The 21,265-nt window shown below is 52.0% G+C and overlaps 1 protein-coding gene across 5 annotated transcripts in view; it reads right to left on the reverse strand.

Annotated features, from left to right (window-relative positions):
• Positions 1 to 21,265, reverse strand: part of SUSD4 (sushi domain containing 4) — a 137,663-nt gene that overhangs the window by 2,102 nt on the left and 114,296 nt on the right. For 4 of the 5 annotated variants that reach the window (XM_082427131.1, XM_082427134.1, XM_082427130.1 and 1 more), the window contains 3 exons: positions 5,169 to 5,360; positions 4,169 to 4,313; positions 68 to 450 (listed from right to left, as the gene is read on the reverse strand). In XM_082427131.1, coding sequence (XP_082283257.1) covers positions 68 to 450; positions 4,169 to 4,313; positions 5,169 to 5,360 — 720 coding nt within the window. The remainder of the gene's footprint in view (positions 1 to 67; positions 451 to 4,168; positions 4,314 to 5,168; positions 5,361 to 21,265) is intronic. The other variant, XM_082427133.1, reaches the window with a different exon arrangement.

Consider the following 21,265-nt stretch of genomic DNA (forward strand, 5'->3'; position numbering starts at 1 on the left):
TTGGCCCTGAGCTGGGAGCAGGGTGGGGCTGTGCAAGGGTGGCCCGGGCCTCGGGGCAAATGCTTACCATCTGCAATGTCAATGCCTGGGCTGGTGGATGCCACCTCCCCCGCCGTGCTGGGAGCTGTGTCAGGGTTGTCGGAAGCGGGGCGGGTGCCCCCTTGGCACGTGGGAGGTGAATACAAACTCTGGAGCAGCTCCGAAGAGCCTGAGACGCTGTCACGGGTTCCTGACTCCCCCGGGCCCGTGTCCGTGTCCCCTGAGCCGGGGTATGCTGGGGGGCTCTGGTCGTCCACGGGTAAGGGGCAGCCCTGGCCCACGGAGGCCAGGTACCCTGGGCCTAAGGCACTCAAGCCGCCACTCACAGCCTCGTCATAGGACGGGAGCATGACGGGCACGCCGTCTACCACCACGAAGTCGGGGTCGCTGCTGGAACTCCTGGGAGGCCCCCTGTGGAGAGGAAAGTGGTGCTAATCTGTCAGGTGACAGGTCACCCCGGGAACGAGGCCACAGTGCCCCCCACTGCAGCTGGGGTCCTGGGGGCTGCGGAGCCCTGGGAGGAGGTGGTGCAGGAGATCCAGCCTCCCTGCCCGGTCCCCTCCGGCAGACGGTGCGTCCACCAGGGCCACACTCTGGACAAGAGAGGTTTTCTTCTCCTGCTTCCCTCCTGGCCTCCTGCTGCCTCTGGGCTCCAGTATCTCCTCATACTTCCTTCTTCCCCCCATTGGACCTCTGGGCTCGGCCTTATGGTCATAAACCTGAGAACAGGGGACTATGTGGCCCATGCCAACCGAGCATCCCAATGTGCCCCTGCAGCGTCCCTGAGGAAGCCTGTTGGAAACGGAACAGTACCGTTAAAAGCTTGGGAAACCGTGGACCCTAAGTGCCCCTTTCAGTTACCCCTGTGCTTCGTATGCTTCGTGTTTGTTTTCTGCTATGGTATAAAAATCACTCATTTCTAGTCAAGACAGAAAAACAACAACAGAAAAAAAAGGAACTCTGAACACCATCTCACGGCCGCCCCCCGACCCAGCAGCCACCTGAACCTAAGCTCCGTCCGTGCTGCCCGGAGCGGGGGTTCCCTTACGCTGACACACACGTGGTTCTGGCCTTGCCCTTGGCCTCCGGTCCCTTGCACCTTCCGCACCGCGGGTCTGATGCCAAAGCGCGAGCTCCGTGACCACTCTCTGCTCCTGGTCCCTGGAGGAACCGGGGTGGCCAGTAAGTGGCCGGTGGAACTTGGTTCCTTATTTCCTCGGCTGGGAACTGGTGCTGAGTGATGTGGCCAGAAGGTAAAATATCAGGAGGAGAAGACAACCCAGCTGGAGAGGGGGGGGGGGCGGTGGTGTAGACCCTGAACCCCTGCACGCCAGCGGCAGGGGCTCCAAAATCTGAGGACTGAGATGTCTGGACGCTGGTGTTTGAGGTGGAGGAAGCGTCAGGCCGCCTCTCTCTGACGCTCGGGGCCACTGGCGTTTTGGAGCATCTTGCTTAGAGATTCTGGTGGGGGGCGCTCCTTGCTCCACCATCCTTAAGGCCACTCAGAGATGGGGGAGGTTGCAAGGCCCATGACCCCCAAAAGGCAGGAGCCAGGAGGAAAGGAAGAGTTTGGTCCAAATCCAGCTTCTCTCCCCTTCCACAGCCCTCGTGAGTGGGTCTGGAACCGGCCGAGCTCCCCTCCTCCCTGGCCTCCAGGGTCTCACACTGGCCTCCTTTCTCACTTAGGCCTCCCTACCTCTCACTGTCCCTTTCACCAGCAAGCTGTCTGGGTCAGGGCGACCCGATGGATGCCTCTGTTCTCCATTCTCCCCCAACAAAAGCTCCCACAGTGGCAGCTTCTCCCCCCTGGTCCCAGCCCCACGGCTGTCATCAGCATCTCTTCGGCGTCTACGCCTCTGGGACCTAGAGTAAAAACGTCCTTCCTGGACCTGCTCCTGAGAACCTTATCATCTATTTGCACAGCTGAGATCAACGTTTCCACACAACTAGAGAGTAACCTAAGATGGAAATAAATACTCGAGGGATTTTTAAAAAAAATCAAGTGAGTTTTAGGGACCATTTTTATTATTTATTTATTTAATTCTTTTGGCTGTGCTGCACGGCTTGTGGGATCTTAGTTCCCCAACCAGGGATCGAACCTGGGTCCCTGGCAGCAGGAGCTCCAAGTCCTAACCACTGGACCGCCAGGGAATTCCCTAGGGACCATTTTTAAAACATCTTAATATTTAGTCTCTATTCTGGAAATTTTGTTCCCAAGCCTATGTAGAAAAATAGCTCTACAGGCCACGTTCAAGTACTCCAGTGTACTATAAATCACAATATGTGGTTCAGATTTCTCCTTATAACCCTTAGGCCTTCTTTAGATAATCTAAATTGCTCAATGATAGAACATGGTCCCTTGACTCATAAATAATAACGGTGAAGATAGAGAGAGCGGATGGCAGGTTGGAGAGGAAAGAAGATTCTGTCACCTCAGCTGGAGCTTGGCTATGGCCCCAGGATGGTGTCCACACACTCTGGGCCTGGCGTGGAGGCAGGTGCACACCCACCCCTGACCTAGCACACTTTCACGGCTGGGAGAGTGGGGTGCTTGCAGGTTGTGGGGCTCCTGCTGCCAGGCGGGGGCATTGCTACGTGGGATGAGGCCGTCCTGGGGGCGGGAGGTTGAGGGGAAAAGGTGGGCAGGTGCTTTCTCCAGCAGCCCCGCCTGCTTCCCGTCCCCGCGCCTGGCTGGGAGTGTGAGAGACGCGAGTGAGTTTCCTGGAGGGCGGAGGGCGGAGTGGGAAGCGGTGAGTCCTGGGAGCCGCCTCCCCCACTAAGCAACACACTCTTTGCCAGGGGCGTGGTACACACGACCCTGGGGGCCAGTTCGTCCCTGTGGGCAGAAACAAATGCCCTTTTCTCAAGCATGAGGTCCCCAAATGAGAAGACTCTGACATGGGCACAGGAATCCAAGGAGATACTTGATTCCCTTGGGAGCCCTGGTTAGCATCCTATGATGTTCGGTGCCCTGACTTCCTTCTCACATTCACAAACTTATCCCTGTGCTTTTTAAAATATATTTATTTATTTATTTTTGGCGGCGTTGGGTCTCCGCTGCTGTGCGCGGGTTTTCTCTAGTTGCGGCGAGCCGGGGCTACTCTCCGCTGTGGCACGCCGGCCTCTCATTGTGGTGGCCCCTCCCGTTGCAGAGCACGGGCTCTAGGGCGCACGGGTGTAGTCGCTCCGCAGCATGCGGGATCCTCCCGGACCGGGTCTCGAACCCGCGTCCCCTGAATCGGCAGGCGGATTCCCGGCCACTGCGCCACCAGGGAAGCCCATCCCTGTGCTTTCTAAATGACTTCTCCTTCCAGGAACAGTGATCTGCCAGCAGCAGTGCTGGGTGGCTCTTGGTTCCGAAGGGCGCTGGTGTGCTTGCTTCCGGGCAAGGGGCCAGCGTCGGAGGGGCAGGGCCACAGGCTGCCCTGGGCACTGAGAGGACCAGACCGCCTCTGAGGGACTTTGACAAGCTCCTCTCTGGTGATGACGACAGGGAGGATGAAGACACGGACCCAAGCTCACCTGCGCAGCCGAGGAGGATGGAGACCCCCCTCCCCCGCCCCCGCCCGCCCACAGGTCCCACTCCGAAAGCTCAGACCCTACTTGGGGGCAGAAGCTCACCAGCCCTGTCCTGGCTCCCCATCCAGAGCCTTTTCTCCTTCCGGAGACTTGCCACGGTTTTGCACACCGGTTTTGCACCTCTGTTGGGTCATGCACCTTGGACCTCATCCCTAATTACTTCTGTGTATTTCTTATCCTCCCTGTGGCCTGGAAGCTCCAAGGTACGTAAGTCTAGAGCTGCAGGCACATAGTGGGCAATGGGGGGACCCTTGGGGGTGGGAGGTGCAGGGTGTGCAGCCCTGACGGTGCTCCCCTTCTCTGCACCCCCTACAATGCCTGCCTCGAGAATGTTTACCCAGGGAAGGAGGGAGACGGGGGGCTCACGGGTGGGGGGGGGTGGAAAGAGGGAAATGAGTGTGTCTCCAGCTTCGTGTTCTGACCCCAGACACCCGAAAACCTCCCAGGCGAGTGTTTTTGCTTTCTCCCCTATTCCCCCTTCGAAGCTCAACTCTGCACTCATGAAGGCTGACCATCCTTTCTCCTTGCTGCTCAAGGTGGCTGCACTGACCTGGGGGGAAAGTGGGCCTTGAACTTGGTCTGGAACATCCTGGCCAGGATGACGAGCAGCAGCGCCAGCAGCACGCTGGTGGCCGTGAACGCCACGATCTTCCACGTGGTCAGCAGGGTCTCATGGGTGCCGGGCCACGCTGGCTCTGCCGGGAGAGAGGACGAGGCAGCTGTGAAGCTCGCGGGCCGTGACGGGCGCTGAGGTTCCTGTGTGCTCATTTGAGGGATTTGCCTTCTTTACTTCTCTGCACTCCACCCGCACTGGTTCGCGTTACCATTTGTGGGCCTCCAGATGCGCTGTGTTAACAAATGCTTCCCCCGCCTTGCTACATCCGGGGCAGCCGTCACCCCTGCTTGGGGCAGGCGTCTGTGGCCACACCTGGAAAAAGCCGGGGCAAGCGGGCTGGACCGGGGTGGGCGGGAGACGGTGGGCGGACGTGCACGGGCGCCCAAGTCTCCGTCGTGTGGTCACTACCCGGGTGCTCTGAGACCAGGGGTGAGGATGGTTTGCATTTGTTACTAAGCAGGAAGCACTGACACTTGCACGTGGCTTACGTTTTTAGAAGTGAGAGCAGGTTTTACCCATAATCATATCATTTGTGTTCTGATATGCGTCCTGGACTGGAAGAGAAACGCTGAGTCATGCATCGCTTGGGTCACACCCATGGGCCTGTGTCCTCGTCAGTGGAAGGGGACAAGGCTGGGAGAAGACAGAGTGCACAGAGGCCAGGTCCTTCCATGGACGCTAGGGGTCTAGGGACCCGTTCAGAGGGTCAGCATTTTAACATGGGCACGGGCGGGTTAATACTCCTGACCCTCTGAACAGGGTTTGGAAGTATCAGCCACGTGTATCCACAAAGATGAGTTTCTATGTCCAGTCCCTAACACCGCGTGTGAGGGGGGAGGGTGTGTGGGAGGAGGGACTGCGCTCAGGACACAGCCACCCGCCACCGTGAGTAGTCTGAACCTGGACCATCCAGGGACGCCCTCGACGTGCTCACCTGACTTGATGCAGTAGACTTGATAGGAAGGAAACCACTCCCCGTACTGGCAGGTGATGTACTTGTAATCACTGGTGAGGCTGTAGCCGGGATCGCAGTAAAACTCCACCACGGTTCCGTGGTTGTAGCGCTCACATGGCCGCGGGTGGCAGATGAAATCGCCGTGACTCACCATGGGAGGTAGCGGACAGACTTGGGCAGTGGGGGAGAATAAGAGTTTCAGAACCACATGCTTATCCTGTCTGGACCCTCAAAACAGAGATTGAGCTCGGAGAACACATCCCTCAGAGATGCACTGATACATGAATCATCAGACTAGTGATGATTAGCTGTCCCCGAGACAGTCCCTTCGTCTGTCCCTTCACGTGAGGTCAGACGGAAGCCTGCAATAAGATTCGGAGCACTTGTCGCTGACACGTGTCACTTTATAATGATAAAGTACATCGTAAAAGAGAGGTTCGTTTTACATCGCAAAGAGTATGCCTACTTAATAGACAGTGTTAAGCTGCTCTATTAATAATGCATGCTATTATGTGCCAGACAACCTAGTAAATACAACTGAGATATTTATGGACAGAATCTTCGCTGAAAGGAACAGCTATCCTGAGCCTGCTCCTGTGGCTATGGGAGTAATCTGGGACCATCCAAATCCCTGGGCGTGCCTGATCTGATCCACAGGTGCCCTCCTGGGGTTTGGCCAATGACGTATATGCAGCTCTTCTGCTGGCTCCGTGCAGGCCCAGGCCACAGCTTCCCAGTCATAGGTGCCCTGACCAGCACGGAGGAGCCTTGGGGCCTGGGCCTGGTTTGCCACCAATATGCTACGTGACCTTACAGAGGTCACTTAACCAAATTTAAGCCTTGATTTTCTCCTCTGTAAAATGGAAGTTTATTCTACCCTTGATAATGTTTTATGGTTTTTCCTAACCCTCATAGTCTATGATTTTAGGGGAAGAAAAAGTTGTTTTCAGTTGCCTCTCTTGAACCCAAACTCTGGGTTGTCAGGTAAGAACGGTTCTGTCTCTGGGTCCAGAAAGATGGTTTTCGTGGAGTTTCGGGCTTGTTCACTGATTCCCACAGAGAGCCCTCTTTCCTGGACGAGGACTCAGAACTGCCCTTAAACATTCCTCAAGAAACAATCAAAGCCCAGACCACCGAGGCCAGCTTCAAACCCACGCCTATGGAAACCGCTACGAGCTTTGACCAAAACAGGGAGAAGGTTAACTTTTGAGCCTCTTCCCAGGGGTACCCAAGCCCTGGGCAGTGGAGACGCACAGGCAGGCCTCAGAGCTCTCCCCACGCAGCCGCATCTGCAGGGAGCTACCCGCCCCACACGGGCCGCTGGAATGTTTGTCGGGAGCTCTCTTCTGGCAGCAAGCCGGGCACTGGGGCTGGTCAGCAAGATGGGCCCACCCGATGGGGGTGTCCCATGGCTTGGGGCCAAGAGGCTCTTTACAGACACTCTCTCTCATCCTGCAAACAATGCCACGAGGCAGATCTTGCTGGCTCTTTTCAGAGTCAGGGAAACAGAAACTCAGAGAGGTCAAGTTCTCCAGGAGCAGCCGGAGGAGTGGGTAGGAGCTCGGGCTGAGTTCTGGCTCAGCTCCTCACCAGCCAGGTGACCCTGAACCAGTGGCTTCTCATCTCCGAGCTTCAGTGGCCTCATCTGTAAAATGGGAGCATCTGAGGGTTATTCTGGGGAAGGCTGGCCAGGCCTCAGTTCCGAGCTGACATGGTGTAAGTGGGCAGTCAGGGATGACCAGGAACCGGGCATCTACAGAGAGGGGTGGTAATGAGGCAATTGCTTCCACAGGTGGTGGAAAAACCTATGTGGACAATGAGGCCGCTGAGATGCACAGCAGCGGGAAGCCACGACTGCCCCTGGCCAGGTGGGATGAAGGTGTCCTAGTGGCCGGGCCCCCGTGGAAGTTGGAGCCACGGAGGTGATCCTGTGGGAGATGGAGGCCGCGGAAACCCAGGCACTGCTGGAGACGCCCCAGGTCAGCGAGGCTCAGTGGGAAATGCCCCAGCTTCTCCACCTGCCCTCACTCCCTCTGGACAAAGCCAGCAGGGAGCCAGCTGACCGGGGTTGGGGGGTGCAGGGGAAGGTCCAGGAGTGGGTCTGAGGTCCACAGACCCAGAGTGTTCTCCATGAATGGCGGCTGGCAGGTGACTGCGCCTCGGGTCCCACGGGTAGACACTGGTGTAGAGTCGGGACCAGAGCTCTGGCTTTCCTCCAGCCCAGGGCATCTCCCGTCCCAGCAGATGCATGCCCTCCACAGAGCTGCCCAGGGCCACAGAATCCCGTCACCCAATGCATTTCTAGTTCCACAAACTGGGGCTCCTGCCAAATCCACTCCCTCCAGGGTGTTCCATGAGCATCCCCAGTCGGTGATCAAGGCAGCAGGAGAGGAACGGGAAGGACGAGAAGGAGGGAGAGAGAAAAGGTACCAGCAGCACTGAGCTGGTCCTGGGATGCCAGCAGGGATTTGCAGCAAGGGCCCCTCCTTCCCCAAAGGCCCCTCTGTGAAGAGCACAGGGAAGGAAGTGTCCGGCTCCCGGCCCAGTGAGGGAGGCCACTGGGCTCTCAGAGCCACCTTCCTGGGCTGAAGGAGGCCCTGCCTTCCAGAGTGAAGGGGAGGTTCGATGTCCGCTGTGCGGCCAGCCTGACAGCAATATCTGCCACTCTGGTGGCCTCCAGGGCTTCCTGGCTCATGTGGCCACAGGGGGGTCCCCCTCCTCTGCACCTCCCATGAGTGCCCCCAGCACTGCAGCGTCTCACGGGGGGCTGGACCTTTGCTGGGAGAGTAGGTCCTTTCCACAGTCAAGGGTTATACAGAGCAGCAGGTCTCTCCTCCTAGCTGCCCTCCAGACAAATCCCCAGCAGTCCCCACAGGACGAGAGAATCACCAGAGCATTTTCAAGGCCCAGAAAACGTCATGAGAGGTCGGAAGAAGCCCTGTAAATATATATATGCAAGTTTGTTATGCCGACTAAAAATCGGCATTCTCCACCTGGTTCTACAGGAATGAAGTCACTAAGTCACTGCAGTCGCTGACCTTCAACACCCCGTGAAAGGAGTTCAGGGCGGAGATCAGGAATGAGGCACTCTGTGCTCTGGAACAAACTGGCAGAACAGGCCTTCAGACGGTTAGATATTTTCAAGAGATTTTATGAGCCCAATTTCTTGCATCTTCTGATATCTAGAAAAGCACTAAAACCATTAATGGAGACATCTCCCTGTGACCAGCAGCAACCTTCTGCCAAGACGTGAGCTTGACTGTACGTATCCCCGTCACCAAAATCACATGTATACTGTCCTCCTCCCACCTCTCCGGAGCAGTTCCCCAGAGCCATCTGAGAGCCTGTCTCCCAGGCTAGAGTCTTCATTTGGCCCCAAATAAAACTTAACTCACAGCTCTCACGTTGTGCAATTTTTTTCACTTGACAGTTTTCAGCAGCATTTTTCCTCACTTGGAGGACAAAGGACTGTTCAAATCATTGCCTTAACCCTGAGGCAGGTGGTCCCTGATGTGCTAAGGAAGGCCTGGGCTGACCGGACCCTGCATTTGACAAGGGAGGGGGGTGGTACAGCGTGTGCCGCCAGGCACGGGCATGGAGGGCCCCAAATTCATGTTCAAATCCCAGCTCTATACCGCTGAGTTGGGGGCGGCTGTTAGGCAGCTTGTTTAACTTCTCGGGGGTTTAGCTTCCCCATCCGTGTAGTCAGGGCAACAATTCCTAACTCCTAGGGTTGTTGCGAGGATTAGAACGTGTATGTAACGTACGTAACACAAAACTCTGGAACGCAGTAGGCACTTAATAAATAACAGCGCTTAGTATTACTGGTGCCTGAACTTGCTGAGTGCCCGTGCTGTACAATCAGGATACGTGGATTGCACCAGGCCGGCCCCAAACATTCCTGGAGGGAATCTGGAAGCATCTCGCTGGCAGGTTTTCTCAGAGGCCAGATAAAAACCACCCACGGTAGAGGCTTTGATTCCGAGACTGTCATAATCGGTTGCTAATAGAGATGCATTTGTCCCCTACGTGGAAACATTTATCTTCACACTTTGCAGTGTTTCTAGTGATTGCACCTGGCCGGCCATTAACTTTGCTGCAAGGAAAACCACCCCGTGCATCCTGGTAGGGGCAGAGGGTCGGGAGTGTTCTTTAAACTTGGAAGGAACAGACAATCAAAGTGTTAATTATAAATTTGGGAAGCTTATTTTTTTTTAATAACTCTCTTTTTAAAAAATTATATATTTATATATTTATGGCTGCATTGGGTCTTCGTTGCTGCACGTGGGCTTTCTCTAGTTGTGGAGAGCGGGGGCTACTCTTTGTTGTGGCACGTGGGCTTCAGTAGTTGTGGCTCGCGGGCTCTAGAGCGCAGGCTCAGTAGTTGTGGTGCACGGGTTTAGCTGCTCAGCGGCATGTGGGATCTTCCCAGACCAGGGCTCGAACCCGTGTCCCCTGCATTGGCAGGTGGATTCTTAACCACTGCGCCACCAGGGAAGTCCCAGGAAGCTTATTTTAAAATAACAGTTTAGGGTTATCTGAGGCGTGGTGCTCCAAGGACAATGGTGCTTCAAGGAAAAAGGACGACCCTGCCTGAAAAAGTGTCAGCGTCACACCCGCTACTGGACTCTTACTCGCCCTCCCCACCCTGTTGCAATGGTTACGAAATTCCTGAGTCCACCTGGGCAACGGGACCCTGTCCCAAATAAGGAAAGGCATCTGGCCTGTCCCACTCCCACCCTATAGAAGGAAGGTATATGTGCCTAGACCGATCAGTAAACAAAACTTTCACCTCAGACTATTCCTTTGTTTTCTGGCTATAAAAACTGATCAATAGCACACGTTCGGGCTCGACTCTCCCAGACTACTAGGAAGTCGGCCAGCTGTTCTGGCAGCGACCCTCCCCTCTAATAAATTCTATCTTCTCTATATTCTGCCTTGTGTCTGGAAATTCTTTTCCAACCCGTGTTCGGACCACGACAGAAATGAAGCTGGTAAGAAAGCCTGATGCACTTCTAAGTGTAAAAAAACGATTCTGCAACCACCTCTGCCTGTTTTGCATTATCAGCACTAGGGCACCCGCCTCCTCGGCGTACACACGGGAAGCGATTTTACTCGGACAGGCTGCATTTCAGACCTTCTGAAGGAAAAGCCTCTTCACGTTCTGTTCAAGTATCCTGCTTATACTTAAAAAAAAAAATAAATTTATTTACTTATTTTGGCTGCACCAGGTCTTAGTTGCAGCATGCGGACTCTTAGTTGCGGCATGCACGTGGGATCTGGTTCCCCGACCGGGGATTGAACCTGGGCCCCCTGCATTGGGAGCACACAGTCTTACCTACTGGTCCACCAGGGGAGTCCCTCCTGATTATATTCTTTTGCTCATTTCATTTTTTAAAAAATTAATTAATTAATTTTTGGCTGCGTTGGGTCTTTGCTGCTGCGCGCGGGCTTTCCCTAGTTGCAGAGAGCGGGGGCTACTCTTCGTTGCAGTGCGCAGGCTTCTCATTGCGGTGGCTTCGCTTGCTGCGGAGCACAGGCTCTAGGCACGCGGGCTTCAGTAGTTGTGGCTCGCGGGCTCTGGAGCGCAGGCTCAGTAGTTGTGGCTCACGGGCTTAGTTGCTCAGCGGCATGTGGGATCTTCCCGGACCAGGGCTTGAACCCGTGTCCCTGCATTAGCAGGCGGATTCCCAACCACTGTGCCACCAGGGAAGCCCTGCTCATTTCTTAATTCATTTACTTAACACATAGTTTTTGGACCACCACTGAAACTAGATAATGCATTGATCCCGCCCTCCTGGGGCTCACTAAAGACAGATAATAAGTAAACAAATGAATATTGATGTGTCTGGATGAGACCTTTCCTCTTTCTGTTGAAAAACACCATCAACTCTCACACACAGGAGGTGGCCTGGGAGACCTGCCCCCACCTCCCGAGAGGCCTGGAAGGTGCCTGGGACCAAAGGCAGCCAGATGTTCTTTTAGGCACAAGAAGATCCAAAATGTAAGCTGGCCCTGGCAGGGGACTAGAGAACCAGGGGTGCAAAAGCTTTAAAAAGGCCAGACCACCTCACGCCCCCTGTGATGGAGACGGGCCAGAGGACAGCGGCTGTGTGTACCCCATGCTGGAGAAACCGAGGATACCCCAGACGCCAGAGCAGCCAAGGGCAAGGGCCCTGATCTAGGACAGGTGGTCAAGGGACACGTGGGGAGGAACATCCCGGGCAGAGGGGACGACGCACGTGAGGGCAAGCCGGAGGGATGAAGGGAGGAGGGGGTGGTGGCCGTGTGTGACCGGAGAGGGGAGGGGCTGCACACGGGAGGGTGCAGTGGCAGCCAGAGCAGTGTGTAGGCAGCTCCGTGGGCCCCGTGGCCGGAAGTTGGGATTTTACCCACAGTGTCAGGGACACTGTGAAAAGCCGGTATAGACCCATTTTCACGAGGAAGCTCTAGCTGCTCTGTGGAGGCTCGGAAGCAGGGATGGAGGTGGGGGGGCTGTCAGGTGGCCGCTGCCGCAACCAGGTGAGAGAGGATGGTGGCTTGGACCAGGACAGCGGCAGTGACACGGTGAGGAGGAGAGTGATGGGACCTATTTAGAACTATCTGTTTCTACAATAGGATTTGCTGAGAGATGGAATTTGGGGGCCACGGGAAGAATCAAGGATGACCCCCAGATTTCTGCCATTAGGACCCAGGCAGATGGTGATGCCATTCACCACGTCAGGTTTTCGTTTGTTTGTTTTGTGGGAAGGTAGAGGTAGTGAGAGTCTGGGCTGCCAGTGAGATGGTCATCCAAGTATCAATCAGGCAGCAGGAGAAAGTGCCTGGGGTCAGTAAAGAACTCAGGCATCGGGGAGTTCCCTGGTTGCCTAGTGGTCAGGATTCTGGGCTTTCACTGCCATAGCCCGGGTTCAATCCCTGGTCGGGGAACTGAGATCCTGCAAGCCACATGGTGCAGCAAAACAAACAAACAAAAAAAAAATAGAGAAAGAAAGAAAAAGAACTCAGGAATCATGAGCCTAGAGATAAGACTGAAAACCATGAGACCGGGTGAACTCACCTAGGGAGAGAGGGTAGAGAGAAGAGAGGAGGGGTCCCCATCCAAAGGTTGAGAAATCAGTTGAAAGAGTGAAAGAGACTGGCCGAGCAGACTGGGATGGACCAACGAAGCTGAGACAGGAAACTGTTCTGAGCAGGGGGGAGTAGTAGTTCCCAGCAAGCTGAGAACGATTGGAAATCACCGGTGACCTTGAGGCAAGCAATTTCAGAAGAGTGGTGAGTGGCCAGTGGAAGAGGGGCAGTGTGGGCTGAGGAGTGGGCGGGGTAGGAAATGTAGACTCAGAGAAGTTTGCTGAAGGAAAGCAGCCAATGGGGCAGCTGGAGGCCCGGGGGATCCTGCCCACCCCCCGCCCCCCAGGAGCCCTGGACCTTGTTTATATGTCCTCTACGGGAGCAGACCAACATGGAGGACAAGGCTGGTGACGCTGGGTGGGAGAAGGAATGCAAGGTCACTATGAAGGTGAAAGGAGCTGTGGTCCTGTGCACATCGGCGGACAGACTGGCCTTTGACAGGAGCAGGAGGAGGCCGGAGGGAAGAACTAGAGCTGGACACAGGGACGAGTGGATCGAAGCCAGGGTGATGGAGACGTGGGGGACTTGCCATCTGTAGGTTCGCACTCTCTGAAGGCAGTATGAGGTGAGGCCGTTGCTCAGGGAGGAGGAGCTTAGAGCTGAGAATTACACATCACTTATCACAGCCCTTCGCCCATTTATATATTTCATTGTGTCCAGAAGAGGAAAACAAGGTTTAAAAATAGTCTGTGTGCTTCGTGAACATTCACAGAAATTATTTTGGGGGGGACAGAAGAATGTAAAACAGTACCACCTCTAATTATTTTTTTAATCCTTCTGAGCCACGAGCCCAGGTATTTGGATTGCGTGTTTCCATTCTTAGTCTTCCAAAGCTTCATGCGGCCCCCTGGGTGGTCCTCGTGTAGGGAGAAGCTGGCTCTTTAGTCTGTGTGCCCAGATCCAGCCCACAGGGCTGGTGCTGGAGGCTGCTGGCTGCTCCCACAATCCCGTTCCCCTCTTCCTTCTGGGCACAGAGCTGTCTGCATTGCCCAGTGTCCCTTGTTCCTCTGAGTTCTAGTCAATGAAATGTGAGCAGAAGTGATAAGTACTCCTCCAGACCCGATGCACGGAATTCTTCCAAGCTTCTAGAATGAGACAACCTCCCAAGAGGACCTTAGAAGCTGCACCTTGAACACAGCAGAGGCTCCACTGGCCCCTGAACGACTGGGTGGAGAGGAGGCACCAGCTGACCCACACTCACTAATTCCACTCGTGAAAATAAACTTCTGTTTTGTTTGAGCCACTACACATTTTGGGGAGCCTCCTCCCAGGATTGGGTCTACTACGCTCTATAGTGTGGATCAGCAAAGCACTCGCTTTCCTGCGGTTCACTGCTACCGTGACAGGCACCCACCCTCCCCGCCATGCCAACATCTTACCATCTGAGGAGCATCTTAGTGACTTAAGTCAGTGGTCCTTCGACCCTGCACATCAGCGTCACCTGGGGTGGTCTGGGGTGGGGTCTTGGGTGTGGCCAGGTCTTTGAAGCTCCCCAGGTGATTCTCCTAGGTGGTCAGACTTGAGAGCTGGGGAGATGAATCTCCCTCCATTCTCCACCTGCTGGGATGGAGGGCTTACAACATCCAGGGGAGCGAGCGTGAGAAGTAAGTTGCCACGGTTTCTGGTGAGAGTCTTTACCTTCCACGAGGCCCTTCACTGCTGTCCATGGACCATCAGCTTTGGGATCAGCCGGGAGCTTGTTCGAAATGCATAATCTCAAGCCACATCCGAGTCCTACTGAATCAGGAACTTCATTTTAGCAAGATTCCCAGGTGACTCACACACACAGTCCAGTCTGAGAAGCGCCGCCCCAGACCACAACGAAGCTTTGCAGCTGAGCTCAGCGGTGACAAGGAGAGAAGACTCGCTCTTAATGCAGAATCTGGCCCTCAGCTGGCCTGGCAGAGCACGGGGAGGTGGTGGGAAAGCCAGCAGGTCTGTGTCTCAAGTCCAAAGGCATCATCTCAAGGCCAGCAGCACGATATCCGAGCCCCTCTCAGGAACCAAGAGCACGGGCGCTGCTCTGTACACGTACAGAACCAGCCAAAACTCTGCCTTCAGGAGTTCTGCTGGCTTCTGATAATTAAACTGCCACTGCCCCCACCGGCTGGCCCCAGGCTGATCCAAGTTTGGGTAATGATTCCAGGAAGCCGCCTGGCACCCTCCATGCCAAAATCACAGCTGCTTCCAAGGCTACGTCCAAAACCTTGCTTTCAGCTCAGGGAAAATCAATAAACATTATACGGCACATAACGTTTTCCACTTTTGTTTTGCTGTAACAACACGGAAGGCCAATAAATGTGTCCACCCAAGGAAGCAAATGATGACAAGGCTGGGCCTTTGCTTATTTCCAGGCCTGATGGAGCAAGGTGTTGACTTGCTTGGAGATGTGCTGACAGATGAAATTTAAGATCAATATTACCCGGCAGCCCCGAGGGAGGGGCTCTGATCTGCTTTCCATCTTGGAGTCACCACATTAGGGTGTCCCTGAAGGAACACACGATGCATCTGATGACGACTGTGAAACTTCAGTGCAAAAAAAAAATATGGCTTCACATAAGAAATCCAAAGTGTGTCTAGTTTTGGAGACACAGTGAAGCCGCAAAGGAGCACACAGGTGAGGGAGCAGGTGTAAAACCGTGATTTACTCTGACACGTGTTTCTGGGTACCAATGAGGTGTCCTTCCTTCTTTATAGTGACTCAAGCACCAGGGGCTAAGCCCAGTACAGCCTCACTCACCGCGATGTGAAAATAAATCACAAGACATCTGTGGTGTCAAAGTGTTTGGATGCCTGTGAACATCTTCTCAAATAGGATTCCCACAGATGGAATGCCTGATGGTAATCGGGGCATCTTAATTTTTTGAAAGGGAGAGAAATCGGGGGCTCAAGATGAAAAAGTTGTGTGTCCCACAAGTTAACACAGAAAGCCCACAGGGAAGGGAGCATTTAGAGCAGGTGTCTCCTGCCTTTCCCTGCTATCAGCAAACCCTTCCCCATGAGAGCATGCTGAATATAAAATGTTGCCGGTGTATTCCAGCAATTCTTAAGTTCCTTCTGAACAAATTGGACCAAGGTGCTACACTGATATTAATGCATAACACATTGATTTTCCGAACTTCAAATTTTTCTCCCATAAATTTTTTCTTAAATTTCTTGTGCCTTCTCAATCTTATCTGTTAGCAAATCCTAGCAAATGAGGGAATAAATAATTGAGTACTAAGTTCATGATAATGGAAAGCAAGTGGTTATGCTTTATTCTATCTGAGTGTGGGTGCATGCGTGTATGTGCATGTGTACACTTATGTGTATGGTCCCATACTGTACATAGAAAATACATAGCTCTGCTTTCTGCTAGCAAAAGTGCTTCTAAGGCTTACACAGTATTCCTTAGTGTTCTGCAAAAACAAAAAAGAAAAAAAAACTTGCTATTCTGTGAAAAGTACCATGCTTTTCTGACATCTGAATGTATTTCAAAACTACTGGCTTAGAAGTCATGGACAATGAAAAAAGGAAAAAGGGGAAAAGTCAGCTAGAAGAGCAGGAAAGGAGAGAGTGTGAGAAAAGCCAGGAAGACATAACATCAGTGGATTAATGGAAGTTGCCTACAGGCAACTTTACATAGTGCAAAGCGCATTTTCTTGGGTTCAAATCTTGACTCAAACACTTTGGAGCTATGTGACCTTGGGCACTTCATTTAACCTCTTTCTGAGGTAGTTTTAGTTTCCATCACCTGCAAAACAGGAATAACCACACCCACACTGCAGAGATTTTATAAAAATTAGAAATAATAGCTGTAAATCAAGCATAGTGTCTGACACAAAAATAGATGCCCGATAAACAGATAGCTACTATTATTAGTAACTATATTGTGTATGTATAGTAGCTATATTATGAGGCAATGAGAGAAAATGCAAGCAGAAAGGCCAGTTGACAACTTTGAACAAGTCCCGACCATGAGAGCAGCATACACGCCACACACTGTTCCACTTCATCCTAACCACAGTTTTGCAGAGCAGGTATTGTTATGACCTCATGTATACAGAGAAGGGAATCGAGGCTCAAGAAAGTGAAGTTACTTGTCCAAGGTCAAATAAATAGAAGACCTAGGATTTGACCGTAAGTGAGGCTTACTCCGAAGCTATGCTCTCTCACTGAGCCTTGCTGTAGGGTTTTACGTGTGCACAGGCACAAGGGAGTGTAGGCCACCCAAGGACCAGATGTGACAGAATGGGTTTCTTGATCTGCAAAGATGTGGGCTGTGCACAGTGGGGTTAGAGTTTGGAAAAGCCTTGGAGCCTCTCGGGAGAGAAGAAAGGCAAGATGGGGGAACCCTGATGGACACAGAGCATTCCTGTTCCACCTGTGGGCATCAGCAGGATGCTGTGGACAGGGCCAGAGGAGAGGCGAGCTTAGGACAGGGCTGTGGGTGGAGCCCAAGGATGCTGGCCACCTGGGGTTTGGGAAGCTTTGAAGACGGTCCTTTAAACCTGACACAAGAGGTACAAGGAAGACACAAGAAGCATCTGCTTCTTCTTAAGCCAAGGCAAAGGGAGCACGTGGTGCGGGTTGCATTGTGTTCCCCCAAAAGTTCTGTTGAAGTCCTAACCCCAGGTTACCCGTGAATATGACTTCACTTGGAAACTGGGTGTACTGCAGATGTAAAAGTTAAGATGAGGTCATATTATAGTAGGGTGGGCCCTTGATCCAATATGATAGGTATCCTTATAATAGGAGAAGAGACACACAGAAGGAAGATAGCCATGTGAAGACACAGACTCATAGGGAAAAAACACCACATGATGACAGAGGCAGAGACTGGAATGGTGTCGCTATAAGCCAAGGAATGCCAAGGCCACCTCTAGAAGGAAGGTGAGTCTCTGAAGGAACATGGTCCTGTCAACACTTGGATTTTGGACTTCTAGCCTCCAGAACCATGAGAGAAGACATTAATTTTGTTTTAAGTCATCAGCCCGTGGTACTTTGTTCCAGCAGTGCTGGGAAACTAGTACAGCATGAGTCTACCCTTGGCCTGGGAGGAAGTGGCCAAGCGCTTGGGCCAGGTCCACAGGGAAGCAACCGGCTAGAACAGGAGGGTTTCCTGGCTAATGTCAGAATGTCTCACTGAAATAACTAGACACCAAGATTTCCTCAAAGTGAAGTAAAAAGAAGAATCGTTTTACATGAAAGTGGTTATTTCATGAGCTATGCTTTAGTGGATGGAGTGGAATAAAGCAATGCAGGAGGACAGCATCCCAGGGCTGGAACCTTAAGAGCTCCTTGGGGAGATACCATTCTTCTCTTTGGGTAGTGCCGGCAGAAACCACGTTGGGGAGCCTTATGCTTTGGGGACAGTAGAGAGTCACTCACAGTTAACTCCAGGGACCACAGGATCTTTGAAAAGGTCAAGTAGTATGGGAGAGTAAGGGTCCTCTTACACGCAATTTTAGTCATGGTTGTCTATAGAACTCTTAACTTCCTAGCTTCCTATAAATTTACTTTTCTTCCCAATTTAAAAAAATTTCCCTTGGAATAAGATATTTATGGCATGAAAATACAGACTGATGTCGGCACAGTTGTTTGCCTGTGATCTCCTGAGCTAAGGACTAGTTTTAAAATCTGAAATCCAGTATAACTGGCTTCTTTAAAATTCCAGCTGTTTCCACCACCTTAATGCCTGGACCTGTTACCTCCCTGCCCATGAGTGGAAGATATGGCGTTAGAAAACGCATTAAGTTCTCATCCATTGAAGAACAAACTGGCCAGCATGTGAGCAAAGTCCTAGACTTTTCGGCAGGAGCCCCAGGTACTGGGAGGAAGAGGAACGATCAGATGAAGGGCCACCTCCACTAAGCGCTTTGACTTTACAGAAATCTGGGCACAATTTAGAGTCGGGCACCATCTTTTTGCAAAAACAAAACCCCAGACAACAAAAAATCCTCCTGTACAGGAAGAGAAAATGATTGCGAACACAGATATTATGTTACAGGTTCTAACTAAAAAAAAAAAAAAAGAATGATGCAAGACACCAAGATGGACACAGACAGGTGTGACTGTTTTACCTGCCTATCATCCCAGACTTCTAATCACTTTAGGGAAAAAAGGGAGCTCTGGTAACTGCTTGTGAAGAAAAGTGGGGTTGCGGGAATTCCCTGGCGGTCCAGTGGTTAGGACTTGGTGCTTTCACCGCTGAGGGTGCGGGTTCAATTCCTGGTCAGGGAACTAAGATCCCGAAAGCCAAGCAGCTCGGCCAAAAAAAAGAAAGAAAGAAAAAGAAAAGTGGGGCTGGGGGTGGGAACTGGGGAGGAATGACTCCCAAACCACCCTGCGGAATACTTCCTGGTGACTCTCGGTCTGTAAAAGGCAGGGAGTGACTGAAGGGATTTATTACCTTCTGTGTTGCACCTGATTGCAAGAGGTTTTATTAGCAAAGTCATCTAACTTTCCAGAGAGGAAAGAAGGAAATAAATCCTGCCTGGAGCAGGGATGGAGAAGATATTCTAGAGTTTAAGGAAAAACACGAAGATTTTCCCTTTTGTACAAGCCATCTATTTTCTGAGCGTGATGAAGTCACCCTCTCGGCATAGCCAGTGGCTCAAACCACTGGCCGCAGCTTTGAAGTTGCTTAGTTGTGCGTTCCTTTCACTGACCTGACATTTAAACATCACAAAATAAAGACCTCTGCTTGCACGCCTGTGAGCTTTTCAAAAATATGAGGAGACTACAAGGCAAAGCAGAAATACATTTTGGTGAGAACCATGAATGCGGTGGCTGAAAGGGATTGGTCCCCACACCCTTGTCCCCTCGAATCCAGCCTGGCCTGCAAAAAAGGGGTGAAAGATCTCAGATCTCTCTGCCATGGAAGGTTTGGAATTCAGACTAATTCAGAACACTGACCCCAGGAGAAGCTTGCGTGTAGGAGTCTCGTTTTATACGAGTGGCTTCCACTGCAGAAAATTTGCAGCATCCTTACTGACACAATCTGGCAAAGGGTTTTGACAGAGCCAGCAATGAGGGGGCTTCCGATTTATTCCATTTCCAAGGATTCAACCCCACCTCTTTGCCTTGCCACCAGGAGATATTTCCATAAAAACATGAGTGATGGTGCCTGGCTTCAGATCCACTGTGTCCCCCTGGGGCCTGAATCTGCTCCAGGACAGGCTGCCTGCCCGGGTGAGAGCTGAAGGGTAGGGGCCTTGGGAGAAGTTGCGTCCGAGCCCATCTGGTGGGACCCCATCTCTGAACGTGACAGTACATTGGGGGGGTCGGTTAGCCAAGTCCCCCATTGGTGTTCTCTTCTTTCCTTGATTTGGTGAGAGAAACCAGTCCAGAACTCTGCCACCTTTGCTCGCCTTTGGTGGGAAAAGGAATCAGTTCTCTTCTTTGATGTCAACATAAAATCTCTGCAATTGAATGAGGTTAAAAAAAAAATAAAGATGGTCCTAGGAGAGCTGGAGGGTTGATGGCTACACGTTTCCAAGGAGGTTAAAAGGAAAGCAAGGTGGCAGGCAGAGCCTGCCGAGGGGCTACGGCTGGCAAACAGCAGGCCTGGAGAGAGAGGATGAGGGGGAGTTCAGGGCCATCTATCAGATCAGCAGTCATACAATTCAAGAGAATAAGAGCCTATAATGTAGTAGCCGGGAAGCCTGAGAACTTGGTTCCACTTGAAAAACAGGAACAAGGTCTCTTGGTTTTCTTAGGATTTCTTAGTGTTTCTGGATTCAATATAGAAAAAAAAAAAAAAAGAATCATGAAGCTTCTTGATGCCACGGCACAATCTACTCTTGAATACAAGAGAGACGTGTGCCCAAGAAGAGGAAGTGCTACAGCGGCAATTACTTATTGTATAAAGAAAAGAGAGAGAGGAAAATTAAGCACAGTGATCCCTCAGAAATGCTGCTATGACACGCAGGCGGCTATTTTCTGGTAATCACTCTGCTGTAATGTATGAACAGTACATGGAAATAGTATTAGAATAATTTACTATTGCTTGTGAACAATAAATTAACAAGGTTGCTTGCTAGTTTGCATTTTCTTCTAATAAAAAACCCCATGAGGGTCACAGGCAAGGTAGCTGTAATACAAACAGTGCCGGATACAGGAATTTTCATTGCCAGGAAACAACAGGAGAGGATGTGATGCCCTAACACGTGTGCCAAGATGGCAGAAGACATTTTCAGTTCACAACGCGACCTCCACGTTGCTTCAGACAGGGCTTCTCCCTAGCCAACGTCACTGACACATGACAGGGGGACGACCTGAGATTTCCTCTTTTCCAGGCCCAGGGAACACATCTGTCTTCAGGGAACTGAAGAGTCTTTTGTTTTTGAGAGTAAGACGGGGAAATCACGTAAGACTTTGACTGATGGAAGTTGGATGCCTAATGAGGGTTCGAAATTAGCCATCGACTCACATACTTGAAGGCTGGGAGTCTGAAGAGATGGGGGAATTCTGCTGTGACCTGGCAAATCACTTCATTTCTCTGGTCTCAAGTTTCTAAGGAGGCAGAATTAGATGAATGATTTTCGTACTTTACAATGGGAAGCTCTTTCTACAAATAAATCTTAAGTGGGAACACGAGATGCAAGTATGTAAAACAGTGCCATGAGGGGGGCAGTGAGGGCAGCTGGAACAAAGCTACCTTGGACTCTGCTGGCTTCCTAGGGACCCCCTGGGCCTCAGGGCCTTGAGGACAGGACAAAACCACCTGGCCAAGTATTTCCTAGCCTTGTATAATCCTCTTACATTTGGAAGAGAAGGAAAGGGAAGGGTATAGGGTCAGATAAGCAGATAAAGAAGCCCTCTCTCCCTCTTCCCATATAGAGGCCCCACTGCTACACTGAGTAAACAGGAGAGAAAAAAGAACATTCACTGCTCCTTTCTTCATTGTCTGCTGACTCCATTTCATTTGGATTCGGCTGCTGGCAGGATCACGGGTGCGTCTG

Source organism: Balaenoptera physalus (genome assembly GCF_965194825.1).
Source record: "Balaenoptera physalus genome assembly, chromosome: 1".
In the NCBI taxonomy this organism is placed as follows: domain Eukaryota; kingdom Metazoa; phylum Chordata; class Mammalia; order Artiodactyla; family Balaenopteridae; genus Balaenoptera; species Balaenoptera physalus.